Source organism: Phyllopteryx taeniolatus, chromosome 17 (genome assembly GCF_024500385.1).
Source record: "Phyllopteryx taeniolatus isolate TA_2022b chromosome 17, UOR_Ptae_1.2, whole genome shotgun sequence".
NCBI lineage: Eukaryota > Metazoa > Chordata > Actinopteri > Syngnathiformes > Syngnathidae > Phyllopteryx > Phyllopteryx taeniolatus.
The window spans coordinates 976,333-1,004,035 of record NC_084518.1 but is presented as its reverse complement, the minus strand read 5'-3'; the positions used below and the strand labels follow the sequence as shown (position 1 = coordinate 1,004,035).

At 45.2% G+C, this 27,703-nt stretch overlaps 1 protein-coding gene across 12 annotated transcripts; it reads right to left on the bottom strand.

The window, feature by feature from the left end:
• Positions 1-16: 16 nt before the first annotated feature.
• Positions 17-27,393, bottom strand: synj1 (synaptojanin 1). Of its 12 annotated transcripts, XM_061751708.1 has the most exons (32): positions 25,836-26,906; positions 25,578-25,735; positions 25,414-25,500; positions 24,113-24,380; positions 23,537-23,762; positions 22,931-23,014; positions 22,641-22,718; positions 19,150-19,211; positions 17,963-18,059; positions 17,414-17,589; positions 16,607-16,688; positions 15,915-16,067; positions 14,453-14,618; positions 14,309-14,332; positions 13,786-13,977; positions 13,213-13,297; positions 12,839-12,979; positions 12,379-12,571; positions 10,760-10,918; positions 10,378-10,534; positions 9,419-9,545; positions 8,923-9,135; positions 8,392-8,470; positions 7,560-7,911; positions 6,654-6,782; positions 6,510-6,548; positions 6,224-6,265; positions 5,133-5,185; positions 3,927-4,116; positions 3,621-3,853; positions 3,470-3,493; positions 2,580-2,718 (listed from the first exon to the last, which is right to left on the bottom strand). In XM_061751708.1, the coding sequence occupies exons 1-31, from the start codon at positions 25,850-25,852 to the stop codon at positions 3,473-3,475; spliced, it is 4,083 nt and encodes a 1,360-aa protein (XP_061607692.1). In that variant the 5' UTR covers positions 25,853-26,906; the 3' UTR covers positions 2,580-2,718; positions 3,470-3,472. The 12 variants fall into 12 exon arrangements, with proteins under 12 accessions (XP_061607684.1, XP_061607683.1, XP_061607680.1 ...); XM_061751700.1 differs by lacking the exons at positions 3,470-3,493; positions 25,836-26,906 and adding an exon at positions 27,190-27,393 and having other exon boundaries at positions 17-2,718; XM_061751699.1 differs by lacking the exons at positions 3,470-3,493; positions 25,836-26,906 and adding an exon at positions 27,033-27,183 and having other exon boundaries at positions 17-2,718.
• Between the last annotated feature and the right edge of the window lie 310 nt (positions 27,394-27,703).

Genomic DNA, 27,703 nt, shown 5'->3' with positions numbered 1-27,703 from the left:
GGAAAAAACACCACCATTCGGTTCCATTTTTATTTTTTTGCATACATACAACATAAACTGCCTTTATACATAAATGTGCAATCGATTGTGCACCTTAAATATGGAATATTCACAGACAAACATGAATCGCCACGTTGCTTTTTTTCTCTCTAATACATATACAGATTGTTTACTGGCACAGACTCATTTACTACGGATAAATATATACGGATTATTATTACAGATTACGGCCATTAATTAAAGAGAAGGGCCACACGGACCTCACAAAGGGAGCCATTTTGTGGCCCGGAAAATCTCAAATGCGACAAAGAAAAAGCTGCTGGCTTGTGGATATTAGGATATATTTCTATGTATTTATCTACTTCACACAATTGATGCCTTTGAGAGCAGTGAATGGAGATTTGGACGTAAACAACAATTTCATTCATTCGTCTTTGATTGTATTGGTCATATTTGCAGTGAACCGAACCAGCCACATGATTTCTAACTGAGGCCTGAAAGTGAATGAGAAGGGTAGGAAAAGTCAGTTCCTGTTTGCGGGTCCAAATACTCGCACAACACTGAATTGTCAAAAAAAAAAAAAAAAAAGCACCCTGAACACAACTTGCACATCGCGCTGCAGTTTTCACTACGTATTCAAACGTCGGCTGGATTTTTAAGACCAAAATGAAGAATGTGCCCTTTTTGTGCGGAGCTTGTCACGTCCCACGATCACTACATCATCATTAACACACACACACACACACACACACACCTACCTAGTTGTTGCTTTTGACGGGGTGGCTGGGGAGTGTGAACAACGAAATCCGGAATGTGTGTCGGATGTGCAACCTCAGTGCATATAAGTATCATTGCGCAAACACACGCACATTTACAAATGCACGCATAAATAAGGTTTCTACATAAACAACTATGTATATGTACACAGCAACATTGGCGGGACTCATTGCGACACAGCGTACATTCATGAGCAAAGCGAGCGCAGCGTGACCCCTGACCCCAGGTTGATATTGCACAGGCGCTCATGGATATGGGAGACGTAGAACTGCGTCCACAGCTTAATTCAAAATACAGTGGACCTCTCCTATATCGCTGATTTTTATGATATTTTATTTTATTTACCTGTTTTCCCGTATACAGTGGACCCTCGCTATTCATGGGGATGGGGACCGGGCCTGACCGCGAATAGCCGCAAATAATTGAGGGCCATTATAATTGCATTGAATTATTTTCTTTTTTTACCCAAGAAATTCTTGAATAAACTGGGAAGGGCTTTCTCCCTGAGGAGGGAGAAGAAAAATCTTCAAACAGGTGATTCCGTGGGTGCCAAACCGCAAAATATGTGCGGGTCTGCCCGAATTTCGAGTGAGTGAAACTGTGCAACCTTCGGTGTAGTACCAAGTTGTGCCACAACATACCAGGCAGCACTGAGCTCTACTGCAAGACATGCGTGTAATCAAGAACAAGAAGCAGCAGCAGAGAACGTTTAAGTATTGTTGTATACTCCGTTTGTATGCGTTGCTTCTCCATGTGTTAAAGTAGCAGATGTTCATATGTTTAGAATTACCGTATCGTTAATGCCAATTTCAACTGTATCAACGTTTTGGGACATTTTTGAGATTTTTCAATAAAAATGTTGTGGGAAGTGCAGAAACCAATGTTGATATTGCACAGGCGCCTGTATTGTAGATATAGATCTGATATCTATAGCTGCGGCCACAGATCATTTATATATATATATATATATATATATATATATATATATTTTTTTTTTTTTTAAATCGAGGGAGTACATGCACACATGTTCCGGCTCTTGACGTGGAATCTGTCTTAAATACTCTCACACAAACACGCATATATACTGTATACATATATACGTCTATCATAGAGCTATACACGTCTAGATCACCGTTTAGTTGGCTCTCTGGGGTAGAAGAAGCAGCTCCCTCCAGATCCATCGGGGACTTTTGAGATAGTGGCGCCGGTCTGCGAAGGGACAGGAAGAGGAGGGGGGAGGGCCGTTAATGCCGGGGTGGTGGCCAACCAGTCCGGTTCTGGGAACAGGGTGGTATTGGGGGGCAAAGTTTTAGCCGGGTGCGTGGGGAATGCCGGGGTATGGGTTAACCAGTCTGGCTCGAGGAGCGGGGAGGACCCGGTGGCAGTGGGTGTCGGAAATTTTGCATTAGTCAACCAGTGGTGCGGTTTGGTGGAGGCGGTGGAGCAGGGGGGCAGTGTGGCGGTTTTAGCCGGGAGTGGGAAGTCGTTATTGAAGGTGACCCATTTGGGGGGCTGGCGACGGGGTGGCAGGACAGGCGGAAGGGATGACGACGGTGCGAACAGGGACGCGCTCCGACAGAGGTTTTGCGGAGCGGGGACGGCGGCACCGGTGGGGACGAGCGGCGCCCATTCTGGGCAGCCGGTAAACGGGTTGGTGCTGCTGGGACGGGCGGGCGGCGTCTCGGCGGCGAAGGGGTTGGGGGAGGCGCGCAGGGTCTCTTGTGAGCGACTGCGGGGCATGACCGGCGGCGGGGGAGGAAGAAGGGCGGGGGCCAGTAAGGACGAGGATGACGAGGCGGCGGAGGGGATGGAGGGCGGCGTCCTCAGGAAGCTGCCCCGGGTCAGTGATTGGGTGCTCTGTCGGGAGGACGATGACGAGGACAGGAAGTCAAAGCCGTCCAAGGGGTCGGGCTTCCATTGGACGCCGTTCAGTCCGTTTGTCTGACACACAAAGAGAACATCAATCACCATCTCAATACTTGATTACTACCATCTATGCCCCTCCCTTTCTGGGACCACGTTTCCATCAGAAGGGTCCAGTCCAGTTCTACACTTTGGGAGGGTGCGTCAGCAAGAGGAAGGCCACACAAGTAAGAACAATGGAGACCATTTTGGCTCCTGGCCATCAACACTGTGCGCCATTTTAGGTACCTGGCCACTGCGCTTGGTAAGGGTGACCAAAGAGGGGGTACAAACTAAACGGCATAGTGCTGTCTCGTGGAAACCGCACTTTAAAAACCCACTGCGCATAGTAAAGGTGCCCAAAAAGATGGTTAAAAAAAATGAAAACTGTTGGTACTACTGGACTTTACTGTGTGCCATTTTGCAGACCTGCCCATGGCGCTTGGTAAGAGTGTCCAAAAAGGGGGGACAAATGGAAACACCTGGTGAAAGCGGCATTGTAAAAGACACATTGTGCTCAGTAAGGGTGCCCAAAAAAGGAGGTACAGCCTGAAATTACCGGTACTGCCTGGCGGGAGCTGGACTTTAAAGACTGCTACTCGCTACGGGGTGCCGTCAAGCCAGAAGCACATGGAACACCACCACAAAATGAATGAAATCATACAAAATGATGATCCTAGCACATATGAAACCACGTTTCTGGCAGAAAGGAAAGTAAGGAGGACATGGCAACAAAAAAGGGGGTGTTTTGAAGTGGGTAGTTGCGCTACGGAGGAAGGACATGAAGTACCTGTCACCCCGACGGCTTCTCCGGCTTGTGAGAGAAAGGACAAACGGAAAGCGAGAAGAAGACATTAAGCTTGTGAGAAATGAGGGAAGAGAGAAGCTCCATTTTGTCAAAGCCGGAGGAAGAAGGAAATAAAAACGGCGCGGGCACCAACCTGCGGGGCCGAGGCAGCCTTGCCGGCCTCTGGCGGGAGAGCGTGATGGGAGCGGGAACGGGGCGGCGGCTTCGGGGAGGCCAGAGTTTGTGCGGGAGGGGCGGCGGGCGTGGGCTGCAACGGGGGAGGCAGCTGGGACTGGACTGGAGCGGCGGGCTGGGATTGTATGGGCGCCGGTACCGACGGCCTCACAACAGGGGGAGCCGTAGGGGCGGCTCCTGATGGTGCGGGCCCTGAGTGAGGGCGGCACCACAGAAGTCAGTTTCAGCTCAATATATTGATATGCTAATAAACACGCGTCCTCACCTAGAGGAAGATCAGATGGTTTGGCCGGGACGCCGGATCCGGGTCGAGGGGCCCCGGGGTGGGTGTCGGCGATGGGTCGAGGGGCCCCGGGGTGCACGTCAGGGATGGCCCGGGGAGCGCCGGGGTGGGACGGAGGAGAGGGACGAGACTGCGGAGGCACGCTGATCACGCCGGCTCGGGGGGGGGGATTCTAGAGCAAACCACAAACACGGCATCATCAGTATCCTCATTAGCAACAGTGGCATCGGTATGACCAATATCACCAGTATCAGCATTATGATCAATATCAGTACAATCAGTCGTGGCGTTACCATCATTATGACGAGCAAGCCAAATCACCAGTATCACCAGTATTTCACATTTATCATAAAGTATGACCTTTATGGCCTGCATCACAATGATCACCATTATCATCAGTATGACCAATGTCATTAGCACTAATATCATCTGTATGACCATGATCATCCTGATGACCAGTGTCGTCATTTTGAACATATCATCACTATCGCCATTAACCAACAATATGACTAGTATCCTGATTATCATATGATGACCATTGTTATCATTATCACCAATATCATCATTATGACCAGTATCCTGATTATCATTGGTATAATCGGTATCCAAAATAGTGTCAACAGCACTAGTATTGTCTTTACTATCGGTATCGCTATTATCATCATCAGTATCAGATTTATGATCAATATCACCAGTATCATTAATAAAACCAGTGTCATCAACATCAAAAGTTTCACCAGTATCATCAGCGTCACCATTACCATCAGTAACACCACTGTCACACTTATCGTGTTTCATCACTATGTGCCATATCACCATCACGGCCTGCATCAAAGTATCAATCAAGTACAAACCAGTACAATCATTGTTTTCAGTATCATCGTCATGATCATCAATTGTTTTCCCCACATTCATCAGTATCATGATCATTTATATCACTAGTGTTAGTATCAGTATCACCAATATGACAACGTCATTATAGCATGAACACTAGTATCATCCTTACAACCAGGTCTACATTGCAAATGAAAATCTGTTCTCAATTGCCTTACCTGGCTGGATAAATAAAGCTTCAATAAAATGTAAAAATGACCACTATCACCATTATAGTCAGTATGACCAATATCACCAGTATCATGATCATCATCATCAGTGTGATTTTTGTGAGGAGTTGAGCCGGAAACCTACCGGCCTCGAAGCACCTCCCGGTCCAGGAGGACCTGCGGCTACCTGGCCTCGACCTGAAATGGGTCAGAGCAAAGTAAATAAATGTTGAGTGCATGAAAAAGTAGGAAGCTGGCAAATCAAGTTTGGATCTAAACCAAAACACAAAACAGTATTCTACTGTTACGTAAATGTTCCTTTATCTTCTCCGTGGGTGACTCAGTTGTTAGGAACGACTCAGCGACTCGCCGCAGGAGGTCCGGAGGCGAAGAGTTTCGGAAGCGAGCCAACTGCTGACCGCACACTTGGTCGTCTTTCACTATTGTCTCACTGAAAGAACGCGTTCCCGCGCCACTTAAAGCTGCCGCACATCGAGCGTTGCGGAAGAGTTGCCGACTGGAATTTTATTGCGATGGCCCACTTCAGTCACTTTCGGCCGTGCTGCGGCGGGCCTAAGGGGTTCTCCAACTTTCCCCTTACAGGGGAGACATTTTTCCAAGGACCCCTGGGTATGTGCGAATGCCATAGGAATTCAAAGGCTGCCTATTTTGGAGAAAAATATGCCTTTTTGTCGTCCAAAAAAGCAGTACTTTTAGCAATATACTTTATGTGTCATATGTTCTAAAACAGGGGTGTCAAACTCCTTTTTGTCACGGGCCACATCGCAGTTATGGGTCCACTCGGAGGGGCCGTTATGGCTGAAAACCCATATGAATGTATGATTGCGTCATATTATTACATATACACAAATGAATGGATAATTACTTTTGAAATCAAAAGCCAGTAAAAACTGTTCAACTACAGTATGAAGTTATATTTTAAAAGTGGGGTTGATAAAAAAATGCTTGCAATATCTCAATATTTTTAAAAGTGGAGACAATTTGGAATTTTAGCAAGAAACACGTCGTCGATGCACACTCTCGCGGGCCACATAAAATGACGTGGCGGGCCGGATCTGGCCCCCGGGACACCAGTTTGACACCTGTGTTCTAAAAGAAAAAAATACCTTCATGCAGGGATGCTGGTTTATTATGCAGGCATGTTCAAATGATAATTGATTGCAAATTATTTTACTACGGTTCTCGGACCCGAATTGGGAGCTTTACGGCACTCACCTGCGGCGACGGCGGGCCGAGGAAGAGCCGGACTTTTGGGTCCTTTGCAGCACAACGCAAACCAAAATACACAATTGTCACGCAATAAGACACTTGAACCGCCCGAAGCGCTAAGCCTGAATGTGAGCCGACAGGAGCGGTTGGAATGGAGCAGCGAGTGTGCACGTGACTGCCACCTGGGGGCTGCATATGGGGAAAGCACTACAAACTTCAACTTGTCTAAAATTCTCTCTACATGTCCTGGAATGCAGGTTGTAAAGCACACGGGGTGCAGCAGACGTGTTACCTCCACAGTCCCTTCGAACAGGAAGGGGGCTCAGACCTCCTTCACCAGGGGAGCGAGGTCAAACAGCAGAATAAAAGTCGTTAAAGAGCCGCTAGCGCCTCTCTGCTTTATATTAGCTGGACTAGCTTCGCGGTAGTACACTACCTGAGGGCGGCGGCGGGCGCTGTGGCGGCGCGGGTTTTGCCGGGGGCGCGTTGGGCCGAGGAGGCGGCGCGCGCTTGGGCTCCAGGCTTTGGGATGTCGGTGCGCCGGGCTGGAAGTCTACAGGAGGGCCTGGGGAAAACCAGGAAAAATGTTGTCCTTTTTCAAGCCAAATAAAGTGAACGCTCGTTCATCACAGGGTCACAAACCACCCGTAACAGCTGAAAAGACGCCATTTTACCACTCCCTTCTAGCCGCTTTAAACACATTTAAAGTTAATAAAACACACTTTCTATTAACAATTTGTAAAAGTATTTGAACACAAAAAATGCAGGCATAAAATTCCTGTTTGTCTGCGTTGCTGTGCTGTTTGTGTTAAAGTAGCAGTTGTTTGAAGGTTTAGAATTACCATAACATCGATGCTAATTTCTGTTTTTTTATATGTTAGCATTAAACTAGCGGACTTTCATGAGACGAAATGATATGGCTTGTTTGAACATTTTGGTGTTTAGATAAACAATGTTTAATCCTCTTTTGTGTGTCATTTTTACAGTAAACTTTAACTGGAAGTGATAAACAGCTTGAAGCAAGCACCTTCACCTCTTGAGCTATTATTCTACCAGTTAACAGCTACCATCTATTGATCAAGTAATTGGAGCAAAAATATTTGGGATTATGAAACAACCATACCAATACAAAATATGCATGTGAGGTGCAGTTTTTCTTTGTCCACTTGGGGTTGCCACCCTCATATTCTACACTGTAGTATCTGTGACTGAGTGTGAGCGGCTTTAAAAGATGGGGCCTGGCCTGGTGAGTGACGCGTGCGTCAACAAATGAGAGCGTATTTTGCAATAAGTTAGCCAGTCTGCACGTCGAGTCACTGCGTATAACACATACTGTAGCTACCTTGCGACGGTCGAGCCGGTTGAGCGCCACGTCCGGGCCTGCTGGGTGGCGCCGCCTCCCCGTGGGTGGGGGAAGCGGAGGGGCTGCCCCGTGGCGAGGGCAGCGGGGAGGATGCGGTTCCGGAGCCCAAGGAAGGCTGCAGGTGCTGGGGAAGGACAGCCTCCACCTCTTCGTCCACGTCCCCCTCCATGTCGTAGTCGTCGTCGTCACCCATGTCGGCGTCCTCGGCCAGCAGGGTGGAGCTGGCTGAGGCGGGGATGCTCCCGCAGATGCGCTCTACGCTCATCTCCTCCTCCAGGCTCTTGATCCAGCCAGGACTCTTCAGGCGGATGTCCATCACCTTGCCCAGAACCTGCAAGGAGATGAAAGCTTTGAATTGTATTCAAGTTCTTCAAACTGCCATGTAGTTTCAATTACACTCCATAATTGCTATTTTTGACCATGGTAGAAAAAAAACAACTAAAATTAAACAAAAACACGACTGTATTAAAAAGAGTTTTTTCTTCCTTGTTTGTATTTTCATTGTATCAGAGAAATGTCATTTGGATTGGAAATTGTATTTTTTCAAATATTTGGATTTGAAAGTATGTCATATAAGTAATACTGAATAACGATATCATTTAATTGTATGTGTACACATCTACTCAAACACATTTCCTACTTTTTTCGTGCACTATAGCTATGTCTGTCGAAGCTAGCAACAATGTAACTGCATTACTTTCCCATATCACAGTTATAGGGCTTTCATTAAAAGAAAGAAAAACGGTTTACAAAGTGACCCAACAATGCCGGATAGCAAATATGGAGTCATTATTATCGATAAGTGACTTACAGTGGACGCACTGAGAGACAAAGCGGCCATAGCAGAGTAGCCCTCCAGGAAAGTCACCCACATCTTCTCCTCAACAAATCTGAAAAAAAGAAAGAAGAATGTGTCAAACTGACCTTTAGGTTATGTGACAGGCAGAGTTTTTTGAGTGATTAAATGATTGAATCACTTAAAAACATCAAAATGAAAGAAATCTTATTGAATTAAGTGTAATTCTGATGAATTACACCGTTATCGACGTCATCATCATGTTTGAAATGAGAATAGCACTGAAATAAAGCTACATTGTTTCTGTAGAATTCTCAGCACGTACAGCTCTGCCTTGAGATAGGAGATTCTTTCTTAAATCAAAACACTTGTATCTCAAATCATCTTTTTCCCCATTGAAATGAATCCAAATGCCACGAATCCATTCCAGCCGCCCCCCCAAAATTTTTTAAAACCGTTTTGAAAAACAGCGCTTGATAATACCGTACTACTGTAGTACTTTATAAAAAACATACAATAAAGGAAGTCTGGCGACGCCGGGCTCACCTGATGAGGATGACCTCGCCGAAGTTGGCAAACTTGTCCAGCAGCTCGTCGATGAGCGCGTCGTCAAAGTAGTCGTCCGGTCCGGAGGAGCACAAGGACACCAGGACCGTGCCGTCCGGCGGTCCCTGCAGGGCGATGACGTCCTTGTAGACCTGATGCCGGGCCTCCGGGTCCACCTCCAGGATGTCCACGTCCATCACGGCCACCACCGGCCTACAAACGCATTGTCACATTAGCAACCCCTAATGTCCCAAATCAGCAAGATTAGCTTTTTAAGGGCAGAATGTGTGTATTGGGTCAGTGCCTCCAATGATTCCGATTGCAACAATTGAGGCAAATTACGCACAAGCGCCCAATCGCCGCCACTTTTCAGCAAATTCCACCAATCACAGCAGTCCCCCACATCTCACACTATGGCGACAATTCATTCTCTTGTTTTTGGTGTGAAGATGCACGCATGCGCCAAATCCTGGGTGACTGATTGGATCGCGCCCACCTGTGGTCTGAGGTCTTAAGCTCGGCCCTGCCGTAGTACTTGAGGGTCCCGGGGCTCCACGGGTATTCCGGGTCGTCCTCGTTCTCGGCCGACGTCGACGCCGCGCCGACCACGTTCATCTCCTCGGCTAAACACAAAAAGTTACAATGTTCAAACCATGTTAATAGTCGCAATAAATTACAAGAGGGTTGTACAGTTGTCTCATATTGCAAGAAAAAATATATATGTATATATATTTACATTTTTGCAATGTACAAGTATACATTACTACTGTTATGAAGTAAAATAATAAAATTAGGTCATAATCGACAAGAACAAATAATTTTTTTTATATAGAAATGTCATTATGCGATCACAGAGTGAAAGTATAAGAAAATTACGTTAACAAAAACAGTTAAGTAATAAAGCATGGGAATATATTTGTTTAATACAATTACATTTCTCTTGGAATTTACCAGTATATATTACTATTGTTATTACGTAAAAGAATAAAATAAATAAAAAATTTACAGGACCAAACATCGTGAGGAATAAAGAATCTAATTTTACACGAATTAAGTCATAGTACATAGTAAACCAAAGTAATACTTAATGCTTGTAAAATTCCAATTTTATTTTTCTCATTGTACCAGAATGTTTTTTTTCTTGTATGATTATAATTTTGGTGACAGTACAAGTATAGTTGAAAGACAAAAATAAATTAGAAATCTTTCAAAAATGCTTTCAATGACAAAAAGCAATGACACATACCTGTACTGTAAAATGACCATTTTTTTCTAGTAACATGATTGTATTGTTGAAAACTGAACATTTATTTTTTGTACTTGTAAGAATAAAAGCTCTTACAATCTAACTATAAAATTCTAACTTTCAACTTTATTCTTGTAAAATTACTCGAAAAATTCACTTTGTGATTGAAGTTTATTGGCTGGATGGAGCGCTAGATGTTTGTGGGGCACCTGTTTTGTCAAAGTTCCACTTCCTGCGCTTCCAGAGGATGCGATCGGTCCAGGCGGGCGTGCGGCACTTCTCGCTTGTGTCGTAGTCCTCGGAGAAAAGGTCGTACTTGTACGTGGGCGCAAAGTCCAGCTTGCCCTCGATGAATCCCCGGAACACCTGAAGGAGAAGGAGGCCTGACTGTCAAACATAAACAACAACAAAAAACTAGAGAAAGCAACTTTTGCATGAATTCCTTGTGAAGGCTGTGGAATTAATTAACAGTTGAAATGACGAATGTGAGACGAAGTTGGAATGGTTTGAGTCGGTCAACAAATGGGGGGAGGGATGAGGTCAATGTAAAATATCTCGTAAATTTGGGGAAAACCTTTGACAACTCCGTACCATTCCGGCGTTCTTTTGGTCAAAGAGCTGGTCACCGGCGGTCAGCGCGTCCCAGTTCTGCTGCCTGATCAGCTCCTTCACCTCCTCGTTGGGCAGGTTGATGCGGTAGTTGAAGTCGCCGCACCAGAAAACATAGTCGTGAGAGTAGAGCAGGCGACCCTGGAAGAGAAGACACGGGAAGAACATGAAACGTCACAAGACCACATGGGAATTGCATGAAGCTCCTCACCTCAAAATAGTTCCTGCCTCCCAGGATTATAGAGACAGCAAAGTGTCCTGATATTATCATCTATCATCTAAGACCAAAACAGTTCTAATGGAGGAAAACCTGTCAAACGGCCATGCCAGAAAGAAATGTGGGGACCAGGATCTTGCAGCTGAATGTCCGACTAGAGGATGGAACACTTACTATTTCCCAGTTGAAATTGGAAGCTGAGACATCTACAACGCATCCATATCCAAATGCATTGCTGCTCTTGGAATGCCAAGTGGAACAAGGCGTAACATCATGGACACTGCCTTGAAAACAGCACTCGGAGCCAGCCATGTAATGTGGTTGTGCCGAAAAAACAAAGCATTCCAACAGCTACAATTCATACAAAACTGAGAATCATCCCCTCTTCAAAACAACAAAGTGCCAGCAGGATGGTTTACGCCACTCACACCAGCTGTTCCTCGTCCGAAAGTAGGAAGGAGTAACCTGTAACGAAGATGATCTACATCTAACCTATCTCCGAGGGAAGCGGGACAGTTGTGTTGCATATATTTCTATGCTGCTGCTTACAGGACACTAGGATACACACACTAGCTTTTGTTTGTTAAAACCGACCACACTATGTTATGAATACACACGCACGCACCACAGACACACTGATAACATTCAGGCTGAGAGCAGGCGAGAACTGGTTTGATAAGGAGCCACTGAAGGAACGGACTGTTATCTGAGATGGGGACTGACTCGGCTCCAGGATCCCACGCGAGAAGGAAGAGAGTTCAGCGCGTTCGACCAAGCTTTGTAAATCTGGATACTTGATTTTGTTGTATTAATTACTCAAAAGACAACTTTGGTGTATCAGGATTCTTATTTGGAAAGAAGATCACCACCAAACATTAAAAGAACCGGGAAGAAGGAATTCCATCAAGGACTTTTTCCTTGCAAGGCCGGCTGGGAAACCTCCGGGCCTCGTTTGGAATTCCTAACACTTGGGATCACACAAAACCGGTTGAACCCACCAAAGTCTGGTCCGAAGTCCAGAGACCTCAGAGAGGAATTGACGTGAATCCAAGACAGAGCTCAAGAAACACTTTCCTAGCCGCCCTCACTGAGACGTAACAACGGAGTGCTCACCTGAATAAGGGTCAAACTGTGCTGGTGACCAACCAATGAACTAACTAACAATTCTCCCCATTGAAATGAATATAAATTCCATTAAAAGGAGCAACTCAAATTTTGGCTCATGACACAAAGAAAATTGTATAAAAAATAATTGAAAAAATTATAATATTCGACCGACCGACAGTTTGTCACCCACTACACTGTATTTATGAATATGAACAATTTTACGTGTTTTCCATGCACGTGAGAACTTGTTAAACATGTTTTTGTGTGTTGTTCTTACCATGGGAAAGCTGAGTTTGCGTGTGATCTCGTTGTAGTCGTCGTTCCTCTCCTTCACCTGCGACTGTCCCGCCGCAAAGTGCGAGCACACGAAGCAGATGCTGGTGGTGTGGAAGAGCAGGCGGATGGCCACGCCCCCTTTGTTGCCCGTGGCGCCGCCCATGCCCGTTTTCACCGTGTCCACCGCCACGTCCCTGCATGATGAGAAAATAACAACCACTCAAAATCCTTGGGTGTTTTTGACATACTTGGCGAAATAAAAAAGATTCCGATCCTGACTAGCGGACTTGGGGCAATGGTCGTAATCCAGATTGATTGTGGCGTCGGCGGCTAAGAAGCTAACGGAGCATTAGTAAACGCTTGTTAAATGACAAGGTCACTTTTTTGTTTTTCCATTGCCAACTGAAGATGGAAAAAAATGAATCATAGACAGATGCCTGATGTCGGTTTCAAAGGCGTACCTGATGAAGGGCGCGTGCTGCGGGCGGATGAAGACGAACAAGCACACGCCCACCAGCTGCTCCGACGCCAGCAAAACGTACTTGTGGTCCCGCGAGATGTTCTTCTGCAGCTCGGCGGCCCACAGCTTCTGGTTGGTGGTGCTGCCGGGACATCAGTGACACACAAGAGAGTAAAACCTCAAGCGCATTACGCCGCATCCAAACGCGGGCCCAACAGCAAAAATCGGCGGATAATTGACAGCATAGATATTTTATTTTTTTTTCATTGATATTTTTTTTTTTTTTTACAGCAAATATGCGGGGGTCCACTGTATATGAAAAGGTGTCTCAATACATTTGGCCACGTCTATGTACATGTTACAGCCTGCACATACCTGGCGCTGACAATGTTTCCGGCGTTCAGCTCAACCATTTCCTCGAAGCCGATGGCAAAGATATCAACAGGGTTGGCCTTGCTGTCTGGAAAGAGGAGATATATCATCTCAATAAGCTCAATTATCGCAGGATATACATTCCAGACCCACGTGCAGTCTGCCATACGGAAAGATTGTATACAACAACAAATCTAATCGTTTACACACTCTTTAAAGAGATTGAAACTTATTAAAAAAAAAAAACACTTCAAATACAGTGTAAATGTATTTGAAAAAAAAGAAGCAAGCATAAAATGCACAGAAAAGATAAATTACATGCATGTGCCTTAACGGGGCCCCGAGTCGTGTTTCAAAACTCTTTGTCATTTAACTGAGATGACGCACGATCAGAAAATCTCTATACAACGATTCGGGAGTAGGGAACGAGTGAATGATTCCGAACCCAGCGACGTTGACCCATTCCCTGCTCCCTAATCACTATAAAAGGATTTTTGGTAGACTTTTCAGTCAACTACAGTTTAGAGTCCAAGAAATACAAATCGCGATATAGTGACTAGCGGTTCGTCAACGCACCTTGGAACTCGGGGTGCCCGGCGATCTTGGGGGCGTCCAGCAGCCAGTCGTTGAGCGTCTGGTTGCGGAAGGCGATGCTGCGGAACTGCTTGCCGCCGTTGACGTTCCACGTGCCCACGCACACCCGGATCTGCTTGGGCCGCGTGTACCTGCGGTGGTTCTGACACATGCCCAGCAGCACCCTGGGGGAGGCTGCGGAAAAGACGGTCGGGGGATGGAGCGCGTAGAAACCGATATTTGTGAAACGGTTCTTGGATTGCATTTTCAATTGTATAAATGAATGCATACAACTGAAGAAAACCACATGAAAACACACAACTGATGGGAATGCATCCACTTAAAAACACAAAACAATGATATTAACACAAACGGGCTTGTAAGAAAAATAGTAAGTGACTTTAAAGAGGACATTATGTAAAGGTTCTATTCCCCGACACTCTTGAGCACTGATGATATGTTTCCCTTAAACATCCAGCACACATGAGGTGACATGGTCCACTTAAGGGTTGCTCAGTTACAGTACCTGACTGCAGGACAGGCTCAGTGACTAACAGAGCGCGGCGTGAAGAGAAGCAAGAAAAAGTCACGTTAGATCACGTATCGCGCCAGCAGGCCAGCCGGGACAGGCGAGCTCATCGCAGATTTGGAAAATGAGACGTTCATTTACCGTAGAGGCTGGACGTGGTGAGCAAGGCCCGCGCTTTGTCCGCCAGGTCGCTGTTGAGCGTGGAGCCCAGCCGGAGGATGTCGATGGCCTCCTGCTTGGAGCTGTCGAAGAAGTTGTTCTGGATGGTCCTGGTCACCGAGCGAGCGCCGTCTTTCAGCTTTCCCGCCTGGGCGGGGACAAAGACCCGGCTCGTTATATGGCGGGGGGGGAAACGGACGGGGCTTCCCACGTCACCCACCGCAGGGATCAGGATGCGCTCATGTTGTTGATTTGCTTTCATTCGTAAAGAAGTGACACTTTTGTGGTTTAGATTCCACTTTGTTCATCAAATACAACCGTGGTTCCCAACCAAAGAACACACACACTATAAATCCTCACAGCACAAGACCAAACAAAAAGATCTCAAATATCTTGCAGTGGTTACTTGAGATAAGAGTTCAGTTCGTTCTGTGACGACGCTCGTGAGTCAAATGGCATTGATCTGTTCCACCCCCAAATATTGATGTTTCCCAAGAAAAATGGCAACTCAATAGAAATGTACGTTGTAAAAACATACAGTAATGACATCATTGAATAGAATGTAAAGAAACTGTTTTTGCCACATTGTGTGCTTCAATGAATACTGTGCTGCTCCTTCTGTATACACAGATATAAATAGAGACAAGTCACTCCTCAGCAAGCGACAGTAATAGGAGTCATTCTTCACAGTGGCTAAAGAATATATGGCTGTGAGTATTGTTATATTATCTGTCGACATGAGTTGCCAAAACATTTGAGTTTTAATACTGTCAAATGTGTCAAACATACAGTCAACTGGGTTGACTGTATACTGATAGAATGATGATCTCATCTAACTAAATTCACTCACAAATTGACTTAATTTGAAATCTGGGCCTGTTGAGTTGAATAAACACTTGGCTATAATTGTGTTGTATGAATTGTAATAGGCGGATACGCAGATGAACTGTACCTTGTGCCACCTGAGTGGAAGTGCATTTAATTGTTCTGCCTGACTGGCATAAATTGTTAAACAAAGATACATTTATAAAAATGAAATAATTATCAGCGAGTGATTGAGTGAGATGAAGTGACATTGGCTAATTTAACAGTGGTTGGGAATCACTGTGATAAAAGAGCCACTCCGACAAAACCTCATCATGAGAAAGAAAAAAAAAAAAAAAAAAAGGATTCCTCAAATCAAATAGAAACCACACAAGAAGAAAAGCTGTTCATCCCACCCCGCCAGGAAAACTGAAACCAGGGATTCGGAAAAAGGATGGGGAAGCTCAAACGGGAACTTACCGCACATGCAGAGCATTCCGGAGGGCGGCAGAAAGAGATAACACACACACACGCGAGTTACGAGACCACACAGTAATGTATACAACACACAGCATGGCGGCGCTCTTGCGAGGCATCTGCCTAGCGGCGTGCGCGTAGAAGCGGAATGTGGGTGCACCACCTTAGCCTTGCCGTCCAGGGCGCCGGTGCCCGCGTAGATCTTGCTGATCGAGTCGCCGTTGGCGGACCACATGGTCCTGAAGACCTCCTGGAAGCGGGCAACCAGCTGAGGCTTCTCCGTCAGGCCCATTTCCTCAAGCTGCTTGGCCAGCATCTGAGAGAGGTGGCGAAGACATTATTTCAAAGGAGAAATACCATCAAAATGTGACTTTTTAACATCTTATATACAAATAGTTAGGTCACACTCAAAGTGTGAAATTAAACAACTAAGTAAATGGGTTGTCAGTTGTCTATGTCTGAAAAAATGTCTGTGAGCGAGGCGTTTGGAATTTCCACTCATTGAGATGAAACAGTGGGAATAATTTACAAAACACTGCCCCATATATAGTATCTTGGCCCATGACTTGGAAGCTAGGCTGGGTGAAGATCCATCAAGCGGTGGCACACAGAAGCACTGTAAAGTTACAGCCAAAAGGTAAACACATCTGCAGAGTTAGCGTTATTGACAAAGTGCAATTCGGCGGCTTGCTAATGAAGAGCTGCCTCCATGAGGGAAAATACAATTGTTTATATTGACAGAGGAAGGTCAGAGACCTTCCTTCCATGAAGACACCTGGGACCTCATAAATTGTGGGAATAAAATGCATAACGTCACAGTTGAAAAAAAAGGTTTTTGGGACACCACTACAGTACCTCTAGGGCAAAGAAGGCTTGGACGCTGTTGGTTCTGTCTAAACAGTCCAGGCAGTTTGTCCTGATGGTGCCACCCTGGCTCCTAAAAAAGGCAAATATGTTTTAAGGATGGATTTCAAAAAGACACCATTTAAAAACACACACACGCACACACGTGCACATGCCAGTGGTGGGAGTAAGTAACAAGTTTGAAGAAAATCTTAATCTTCAAGTTTCCCGCAAGGCCCAAGTTACTGTGGCAAAAATCAAGCCGGTCAAGCAAGTTTCGTCAAAGCCTTACTTGGGTTATAAAGCGAGTCTTGTTCCCCATTTTCCCGAAAACATAATACAGCAGTGCCTTGATTACAAGATCGCAACTCAAAACACACATCTCAAATCATTTTTCCCCACTGAAATAAATGGAAATGCCCTTAATCACTTCCAGCCTCCACAAAAAAACTCAACATTTTTTAGGGGGGTAATGTGTTTATAAAATGTAACGAATTAAATACTTTGTGCCTCATGATAATTTCATTGTGACGCCTTCTGGTGTGTGCGACTTGGCAGTATAACACGGTCATGAAGACACGAAGAAGACGTTCACAACTACTGTAAGCACCTCAGTAAACTGCAGTAATATTGCAAGTGGGTTGAGCTGAGTTCACTAACACTGTCTAGCACTTGTATCTAAATGTTTTCAAACATACAAAAATCCAAAAAAATCAAAAATAAAAATCACATGAACGACGGCTCGTATGCCCAAAAATCCGCAAGTCGGGTCGTATCGTATCGACAGGCATCATTGTCTATGTATAATGTATGCGTCACCTGGTGATGCCCATCTCTTCCGAGTAGTAGAAGAAGCCGCACTCTTCCACGAACTTGCCGAGCTGCGGCTTGAGCACGCTGTGCAGCTTGTCCGCCTTGCCGCCGCGAACGTTCTGGTGGTAGTCAAAGTTGACCATCTTGACGGATGCTCCGTGCTCCGACGCCTTCAAGTGACTCTGGAAACAAAAGAAAACACATCAACGGACGCACTGCAAATATGCCTTCTAGTGCAGTAGATCTGCAGTGTAAAAGGGCTTTTACACAAAGTACCGCCTAAAAAAACATCACTAGCCAAGTACCATAATGACCATAACGTTTAATAAAACTGAACTGTACTGAAAAATGCATAGTACTGGATAACAAAAAGTTTGAACCCACTGCAACATTATGCACAGTTTAAACAATTAAGTCAGCGATTCTTTTCATACCACTAGAGGGAGCCTGCGTACCACTAGTTCTAAATGCTACAAACTCGTAAAAAAAAAAAAATCATAAATAAAACATTTAAAAACCCTTGAGAATCCATTTTTGGCTTTTTTTGGTTCTCACCTGAAAGGCTTTGCTGAGCATGTGTTCTCCTTCCTTACTGCCAAGCAGATTGATAATCACCTGCTTGCCATACAACCTCTTCAAGGCGGTGAAGTGTCTGAAAAAACATAACCAAACTAACCCTTTGAAAAAAAAAAAAGCCAGTTTCCCTTAGCAACATGAAGTTAGGTAGTCATGTCTATCATATCATGACTTGACCTACAAAATAAGTAAGTCAGCCATTTTTGGCTCAGTCATTTCTTGGGGTCCTTCAAAAACCGACTTTTCCTAGAGATCGTGGGCGATTGCTACCAGATTTGAGCGTCTAGACAGATGGATGATGCTAAATTGTCAAATATTTCTGTTTTCATCATTGCTTGTCGGTGGAGGATGGCAGCGAAATCTGATTACTTAAAATCTTCGGAAATTCAGCCCACACAGCCTGTTTGACTTAGCGACATAACATTTCGGTAGGTATGTGTGTCTATTTTGGGTTGACCTACTAAAAGTCTCAACGACATGCAGGAAGTCAGTCATTGTGGTTAGAAGCGGTCGTTTTAGGCTCATTTTGCAAACTTCCCTTTGCCATGTCCCCGGCGGCTGTGGAGGTGCGAGGGTCCGATCATATTATGGTTATCATCTTTTTTTTTTAAATAATCTTTCTGAAGTTACGGTTGTCAGTTTGTATTTCTATTTCAGTTTCCCACAAAGGCTGTGAAACAGAACTGTCCTTCAGGGATGAATAAAATACTGTAGTTTTAGTCGCTAACGTCAAAGTAGGATTCCTAGCGTTTCCTTTGCCATGATCTTCTGCTTCTGCTTTGTCAGCAATGGTATCTGTTTGTTTGTTTGTTTTTTTAAGTTTTAGTTTGGGACTACAAGGCGTGTGTGATTAGTTGGAGTTGTCCTGCAATGTGGTCACCAGCCTGACACTGATACAGCAGCCAGAAAAGTTGATAAGGTTGGACGTGCGCAAGGTGTGGCACAGAGATTAGGACGGCCATCTAAGAACCGAGTGACCGCGCACCTAAACACAAAATGTCCGCCAGCACTCAACAGAGATATGACAACACTTTGATGAACTGGTCCTCTGTGAGAGGCCAAGGCCAATGATGATGACTTTTAGGCCACTAACTCGGGCAGCTCATCGAGCAGCTCTCTCGTGTCCTTCCTGACGGTGACAATAAATCGAGTATACTTGGAAGTACCTTTCAAAGGCCGGTGCGTTGGCTTCAAATCCTCGTGAGAGTTTGACGCGGTGAGAGCCGACCTGCGGGGCACACACAGCAAGAGACGCATAAACACATGTTGCGGGTGGACAAAAAAGATCAGCGTTTGCACAAAGAACTTGAAAGTGGCAAAGGGCGGAGGAGACACGGGCATAGGGGCACACAACTAAGCGTCATCTGCAGTACCTCCACTTTCATCACCTCCACCAAAGATGTTTGTTGATTGTTTTTATTTTGGGGGGTGGGGAGCGGTATCAGGACTACACAAAAATGACAAATCATTGGTTGCAGAGCGGGTACAGGTCGAGGATTTATTTGGGCCCATACTTTTATATACTTTAGGCTAGGGGTGGGACAAAAAAACTATTGTTAAAACGGACACATGAGCCAGTCATTCTCACAAGTAAAAAAAAAAAAAAAGGTTAATAGAGTGGAACCTTGATAAAATGGATCCCACTATAACGGCTATCGGACAAAACGGGCCATCAGGACTGTTAGTTCCAGAATTGGCCACTGGAGCTGTGGCGCAACGCAGGCAGAGAACGGGACCGATGTATTTCCGGGTCCAGATATAAAATATGACTAGATCCAATTCCAAAAGACGTGCCTCCCGTGCCTGCGTGGCGGCCATGTTGAATGCGGGGCATTGATGTGGCGGCCATGTGACGATGGAGTCTTTGGAGTCTGGAACAAGCTATTTTTGGTACAGTAGCATTTTTTTTGTCAAGCCCTTCGCCTTCAGCAATGGATTTGGAACTAAAAAGCGCACTAATTCCTCGCGGCTCATGACAGCGACTCGCCTGCGATGAGTATTACACGTCAACGATGACACCATGACCACGCACACTGGCGTGACAAGTTTGAGTAAAATGTGACACTTTCAAAAATGTTCAAGCTTTTTTTAATATTTACAATAACTTTTGTACTGTACTGGGTGTTTTAGCCAACAACAAAAAAACAAGTACAACAAAACAATAATTTTGTACTGTACAGTAATATGGGTGTATATGGTCTCCAAAAAAAAAAAAAAAAAAAAAGTGCTTCAATGTAAAGGACAATCGGCTTTATCGGACGACCCCCGTCCCCATTAGTCCGTTCTATCGAGGTTCCACTGTACTTAGTTTTTTTATTTTTATTAATTTTTTCTTTTATTTCATGATCAGTTCAGTCAATGTTTCCGCCAGTTCGATGACAATGCAACATTTAAGACCTGTGAACCACAGACTTAAGGAGCATTTCCAAGGTCAATGAAGGTCTTCAATTCGGAAAAGCTAATTTCAAGATCCATGAACAGACCGTAAAGTTTTTTGCACTAACTGCCAGTTATTTTCAAAGCAGAGTTCTCCATTTTTGCCAGCCATTTAAAGAGCATTTTTTGAATGAACTCATTCCATTTTGGAATAAGCCTGGAACATACTTTTCGGGGCCTTGACTGCATTTCCTACATTTCCCGGTGTTCGGTGACTCATTGCAAACCCTCATCTGGAGCGCACACAAGTGACGCCAGCCCCACCTGGCAGCACAGGAATTTAGCAGGTTTCTGCTTGTCATCATGGCAAGCATTCCCTTTCTTCCTTCTCTTCCTAAAGATGCTCTCCAAGCACTACTGAGTTTCTAATTTCTTGCATCGTGAGGTGTAGCACGCTTCGTTTTGTCACTGCTTCCTGTCGGTGTCGCTCGGAGCGATGCATATTTAATAACTTCCCGCCATCCGAGAGTCATGGCTGACTTACACCCTAATCCCTGTGCCGCTCTCGTTTCCTCCACCTGCAGTGCTACTCCAGTGACACGTTTATTCCATTTTGGAAAAGCAGTCAAGTTGTCTCAGTTGACCAATGCGCAGATTTGTTTTGGGGGAAAAAAAAAACTAAACAAAAAAAAAAGGATAGGCCAATACTAACAGTGGAATCTTGACGATTTTAATTTAAAAACTGATAAAGACATTTTAAAAAGAGAAGAGCCTCTCAGTGAATGATTGTTCAACTTGACAGCTGGTCAATTTTTAGTCTAATAACTTCCTTAACTACCAGACCAGAGAGCAGACATTGGTGGAGGGAACAGGTGGCGCAGAACCTCAGAAGAAGGAAGCACTAACAAAACTCTAAAAGCGTCTGAAAACAAGCCCCGGTTCTCCGCCCCTGTGTTTCGCTCTTGAGTTAGCAGCATGTGGCCAGCTGCAGACTAACAAATGAGGAGAAGCGCTTTGAGGTGGGGGGTGAGGGGGATGTTTTCAGACCAGGCTCTCACCTGACCAAAGATGTCGGGGAGCTGAGGAAAGCAGAGAATTGCCCTTTAGCGACTGCTGCATCCACCAATATTCAGCCTCCCCTTGAAAAACACCAACTGTGCAATGTCAAATTAACAGCCAAAAACATCTTAGGTCAAAGCTGATTTAAAGAAAATACAATTGAAAAAACACGCATTTTCTTCAATGCATGGTAAAAGAAACTGTGGCCAATGACAGTTGAGCGAAAAATAGCAGTCTAGTATGAAAACATGAGAGGATGTAAAAAAATAAACTGGCTTTATAAAGTCTAATTGTGCTATTTGCTTGCTGTAACTCTCAAAATGAACTTCAATTTGCACGTATCGAACTACTCAAAATTTGTATTGGAACAATTTTTGTATTGAAACTCCTCATTTGAGCACATGGCATTTCTACTAATACCATGTTGACAATAAGCACATTCCAGTGAGCCAAACAAATTTCGAATTTTTCAGAGAGGGTAATGTGTTAGCGGAACAAGACTGAGTGAAAACCCAGAGACACAACCAACATGGGAATTACATTTTTTGTTCTCTTTTTTTCTTTAAAAACAAACTTTAAAATACAGTTGGGACAAATATGTGAAAAAACAACAGCCTTTCTAAAGGATTGAAATTATTATATCTCATAGTGAAGTCTAATTCGAGAAAGGCAAATGTTTTTTCCCAGCGCTCAAGGTAGTTTAAATTCATCTTTTACATTATACTTCTTAAATATGCAAACAAATCAATGTGTAGGACACTTTGATATTTAAGTTAATTTGGAGTTACATTCGATTTCCTGGGGAGGCAAATTGCGCCAATTTGGTGGAATGTACTGTAGTACTTTAAGAGGCGTGGCCGCGCGAATGACGTCAGGAACTGGCATCGGGTTGGTCTGCGTCTGAGTGTCTGGACACCAGTTGCGGCCTACAGCAGCTCCTTGAGAGTGTCGTCATTTTGTATTTCTCAGTGTTTGACTGTTTGTCTTCTCCTTTCCCACACGCGAAAGCATTACAGTGCCTTAATCGCCCGATTTTCCCTCGAGCTGCAGCATATCTGAAGCTCACTCCAAGCTGACATTTTGAGGCACTGGCACAGATACCGCTGCACTCTACTGTATTGGATTGACACTGCACAGATTCCCCTAAAAGAGCGAGCCCAAAACCAACAATAGCAGAACAAACAAAACAAACAAACAAACAAACAAAAAAAGAGCCTTATACCAAGTGAGGGTTGTCATGGCGTCGATCGGCTTGCCGACTGTCGTTCAGGTGCAACAAAACCCCCTTGAGGGTCTTTTTCTGAACACAGTACGGACACGGACATGTGTTAAACGGCCGGCGACGCTCGGCTGCCGTCGCCGCGTCAAACGCGACACTCCCGACGCGCCAAAGTGAAGTGAACGTTTGCGTAGCTCAGACCGGCGTGGGTCTCATTCACATGCTTTCGCGCGCTCAGCCGTTTAGAACGGCCCGGCCGATGGTGTGTACGAGTGGATTTGCGTTTGCCTTACTTGGATCCCCGGCTGCTCCCAAAACAGCGGGATGGAGCCACGGATCTGGATGAACGACGACGCGCTCTCATCCAGGAAGATGGCCTGTTCCGCGCAAGGACACGGTGAAATGAAACATTAGAAAAAAGACAACAAAAGTAAGCCACGAGTACAAAGTGCAGATATAAGTTTACAAATGTTGGAATCAAAAGTTGTTGAGTACAGATTCGGGGTGAGACTATTTGCCACACAATCAACAATCAAATAGGAAAGGCTCATCATGAAGCCAGATGTTCCGTATGTTGACATCAAACAGAAAGCAAGCCTCACTGCGGAAGAATGAATAGATAACCAGCGTGCAAACAAACTATTTACTTAGAGCATGTTTGCAGACTGACGGAAGCTCGGCAGGACACGAAAGAGCATCCACACGAGCTGCTGAGACAACTGCATCAAACTGCTCTGGAGAGTATTCCCAAGTGATCGCTCCCCTCGCCAGCTATTCATGATCGAAAAGTTGAAATAAACGACGAGAAAGAATCCATGAAACAAAAACTACCACTTTGCACAATGGAAATCCACACGACTCCTGCAAATAATCCAGCGTCGTCCGGTTTTGCCGCCCACCTGCTCGGTCTCCACAAAGTTGGCCACCTGGCCGTCGTCGTTGGTGCCGCGCACGTTGAAGCGCGTGCCGGCCCGCTCCGAGCTGAGGCGCGAGAACACGCACGCCTTGGCCTGCTTGTGCCCGGCGTAGATGGTGCGGATCTCCACGCCGCCGCACATCAGCCTCAGCAGCCAGTCGTCGCAGTTGACGCCGTAGTGCTTCAGGTGCAGGTGCAGGGACTGGTTCCTGGTAGGGGCACAGGGGTGGGGCACGTATTCTGGAGCGAGACCAAAAATCTGAAGCAACTTCACACGGTAGGATAGGGGGACCGAACCCTGCCGCAAGGAGCCAAAATCTGTGAGTTAGTTTCCAACTGCCTATAGATGCCACAGATGGCGTCAAAGGACTACTTTTCTATCAGACAGTGCTTTGGTCTGTCTAATAGAAGCCAATGAACTATGTTGAAGTGAGGGGAGGAGTCACCACAAAAGTTTAGTTCAACTGGGCGTGACATGAATGAATTCATTAGGAGGCGGGAGGGCGTGTCTATTATCGGCGTCTGGACTTGCTCAAGGGTCGACTGTTGGAGCTCTTACCAGAAGAAGCGGTTGTCCGTGGTGTCCTCCAGGATGCGGCGCCGCGCGTTGAGGCTCAGGTCCATGCTGACGCCCGTGGCGGACCAGGCAAAGTAGAAGTGCCCCGAATTGAGCACCTTGCGCACCTCGGCGATGCGCTCCTCGTCGCCGGGGTCGTTCTTCAGCGACACGAAGTCCGTCTGGGTCACCCGGAAGACCTCCGACTCCTGCACCTTGCCCACCGAGCTGCAGCCCGTCACCACCACCAGGCTGTGGAGCATCGAGTCGCCTGCCGTACGGAAAGAGGGGGAAGATTTTGGAAGGTTCTTCGGACCTCGGTGCCTCTTGATACACCAAACCCCCGACTATCAGGGTTCATCGTTCCCGCGAGGAGAATATATACTTTGTTCGTACGTCTTGCTGCTTCGTTTGTGTTACAGTAGTAGTAATTTGAAGGTTCCGAATTACCGTAAAATCTATCCTAATTTGCGTAAACCAGTCTATGGTGTTTCGTATTATATGTTAGCATGAAGCTAGCAGAATTTGGTGAAACAATAAATAGTTTGGTTGAACATTTTGATGTTTAAATCAATGCTGTTGAATTGTATTTTGTTTTACGTGTGAGTTGTACAGTAAACTTCCACTTGGACTGACAAACAGCTTGAAGCAAGCACGACTCGCCTCTTATTTGGAGAACTGCGCGATTCATTATTTTGTACATCTGTAATATGATGATGCGATGAAACATTTGGATGGTTTCACAGTCATAACAGCCCTCTGAGGGGAACCGTAACTACATGGCCTGCGGCAAAAAAAATGTTTGACAGCTCTGCCTAAAAACAAAAGGTCCATCTTTTTCCCGATCTTTTAGAAAAAGAAAATGATTAAGCAATTTTTCAAAACAAGTTAGAAAGGATTTATTTATTTCTCTTCATACCAAGGAAGCTTTGAACCCCCCCCCCCCCCCCCCCCAGCATGAACTTGTATCAATAAAAATAGAAATAAAGTAAGGGGATACGTTACAACAAATTGTCCTGACAAATTATCTTGAATTAATCAATAAAAGCAGTGCCCAACCCTAAAAACTGTGGTAATGCCATTAATCTGTTCCCCAATTATTATTTTTTTACTACGCGTTTATGAACAATAAATGAAAAAGAAGGAGGCGGCGAATATCAAATAAAAAATAAAATAAAAAATAAACTAAATGAATCAACCAAGCCACACCTCGTAACTGGAAACACTCATAAATTGAAGCACTCATAAGCCAAGGTACCACTGCCCATATGTTCAAGTGACACCATCTTGTGAGTGTAGCTCACCCAGGTTAAGGCGGAGGACGCCCAAGATCCCGTAGGCATCCACGATCTTGGAATATGTATTTTTAATGGCTTCTTTCTCGGCCGCGGCTAAAGACGAAGAGAAGCAAAACGTGAGTCGAGCGGTGCGCTAAAATGGCGACGTGAATACAAGAGGGATTCCTTACAGAGGACAGCAACGGCCCCGGACTCAAACATGAGGCACTCTTCCCTGGCGCGCGTCTCCACGATGACGCTGTAGGGAGGCGGGTCCAGCTTGTGGTAGATGCGATAACCTTTGCTGAAGGCCATTGTTGATGTCCGATGCAATGACCTACAACTGGGACTGAAAAAAAAAGAGAGGACAAAACTCACAATGATATATACAAATATCAAACATTGTACAGTAAAAATAGAGTGACCAAATATAGCAAAACAAAATACACCTGTAAGCTGCAAGCATTATTTTTGTCCACTCAGGGTCGCCATCCTCACTGTAGTATCTGCGACTTTTAATGTGTGCTTTAAAAGGCAGGGCCTGGCCCACTGAATGACGTGGGCGTCAGTAACGGTGCTTACATTGGAATAGATGACGTGCTGTTGTGTCAGCAGCAGACACAGCGCACTTTACCCTTTCAGTCCTAGTTTATGATGTACTGTAATTGCCTATGGATGCCACCAGATGACAGCAAAGTACTACTTTTGTCTAAATGAAGTGCCTCAATTTGCTTCAGCGCCATAAGGCCACCATTGGCCTGGGCACAAAACGAGCGAATAGGTGAGTTTTTCAGCAAATAACGGCACAGAGGTTCCCCCAAAAATCTACAGATGGGAGAATATACGGGGGTACACTGTACAGCAAAATAATAGTACGGCCACCACATCTGCCTCACAGTCCTGAGGCTCAGGTCGGAATCTGGGCGATGGCCTTCCTCCATTTTCTATAACGAAGGGCGAGCTACACCCTGGGCTAGTTGCCAGCCAATCGCAGAACACATACAAACAAACATCCTTTCACAACAATGGACAAATTCGAGTCTACAAAGAAGCTGACATGCCTGTTTTTGGAATGTGGGAGCACCCAGACAACATGCAAACGCCGTGGCCAAGATTCGAACCTCAAAACTGCGAGGCAGACGTGTTGACCACTAGGTCACCATGCTGTCATTAAGGCTACAGTTGTAGCATCCGATTGATTTGCTCACTGCGTATAGAGGATGATTTCGAAATCACAAATCGGCACACCCGTCGCCTTGTATGTCAATATACAGGAAGGACAGGTATTAAATCGGTCAAATATGACAGTCAATCACATTTAAGGGCTATGTTACATTGTGAATCGTGGCGGTGTACAAATTAAAAGCCATTGGGGGGCACAAGAGGCCGGTGGGCTGAAACGGACAGTCACGACTTTTATTTAAAAGATAAATAAATGACCACACACGCAGGGCTAAAGCTAACGCGTTGAGTCCGTTTATTTATTACGTTTTTTATTTGTTTTTTTTTTAAAATATGCATATCATATTTTTAAACCGACGAAATCGCGAATCAGCTTAGCCGCGTTAGCTTTAGCTCACTAGCCCTAATCACTGATTCGCTAGCTTTACGCGGTATTGTATATGGCTGCGTCAATCCGGCATTACCTAAACAAACAATCTGTCTGGTCGCGTAGTGGACATTAGGGGGCGTGGGGGGGAAACGCCTAAGGTAGTCCCACCGGCGTCAGTTCCATTAGTGTCGATGTAAAAATGACCCACAACAGGTAAAGCGGAAGGAGGATTTTCTTCTTGTTGGCCTTACCGAATCTCACCACCGGGTTGCGACGCCGCTGTCACAACACAAAATCCTTCCCGCTGCGTTGGCACAATGGTACATTCCAACGCGAGGCGACGCTAACTCGCAGCGTGACAGAGGATACGCTAAACGCAACAACTGTAATAAAAGCACTCCAATATGTAGCTCTTATATCAATACAGCGCAATATACATCAAATCTAGGCATATTCTAAAATAATATACACGGGAATGTAAAAATGTACTCGTCCAACTCGTTTTTGTAATTGACAGTCTACTTTAGCCAATGGCAGAGGACCTTTGGAGGCAGCCCGTCCAATCAGATTTGGAGTTGGGCGGGAATTAGCTCGTTTCACAATACAACTCGACACATGTGAGACACGCTCTCAAATGTTAACGAATATATCAATATAACTTGATAAATAGTAAATATACGATTATTTTAAATACAATAAACACGGGATTGTAAAAATGTCCTCCTCCAACTTGTTTTACAAACGACAGCAGTCACTAGCCAATGG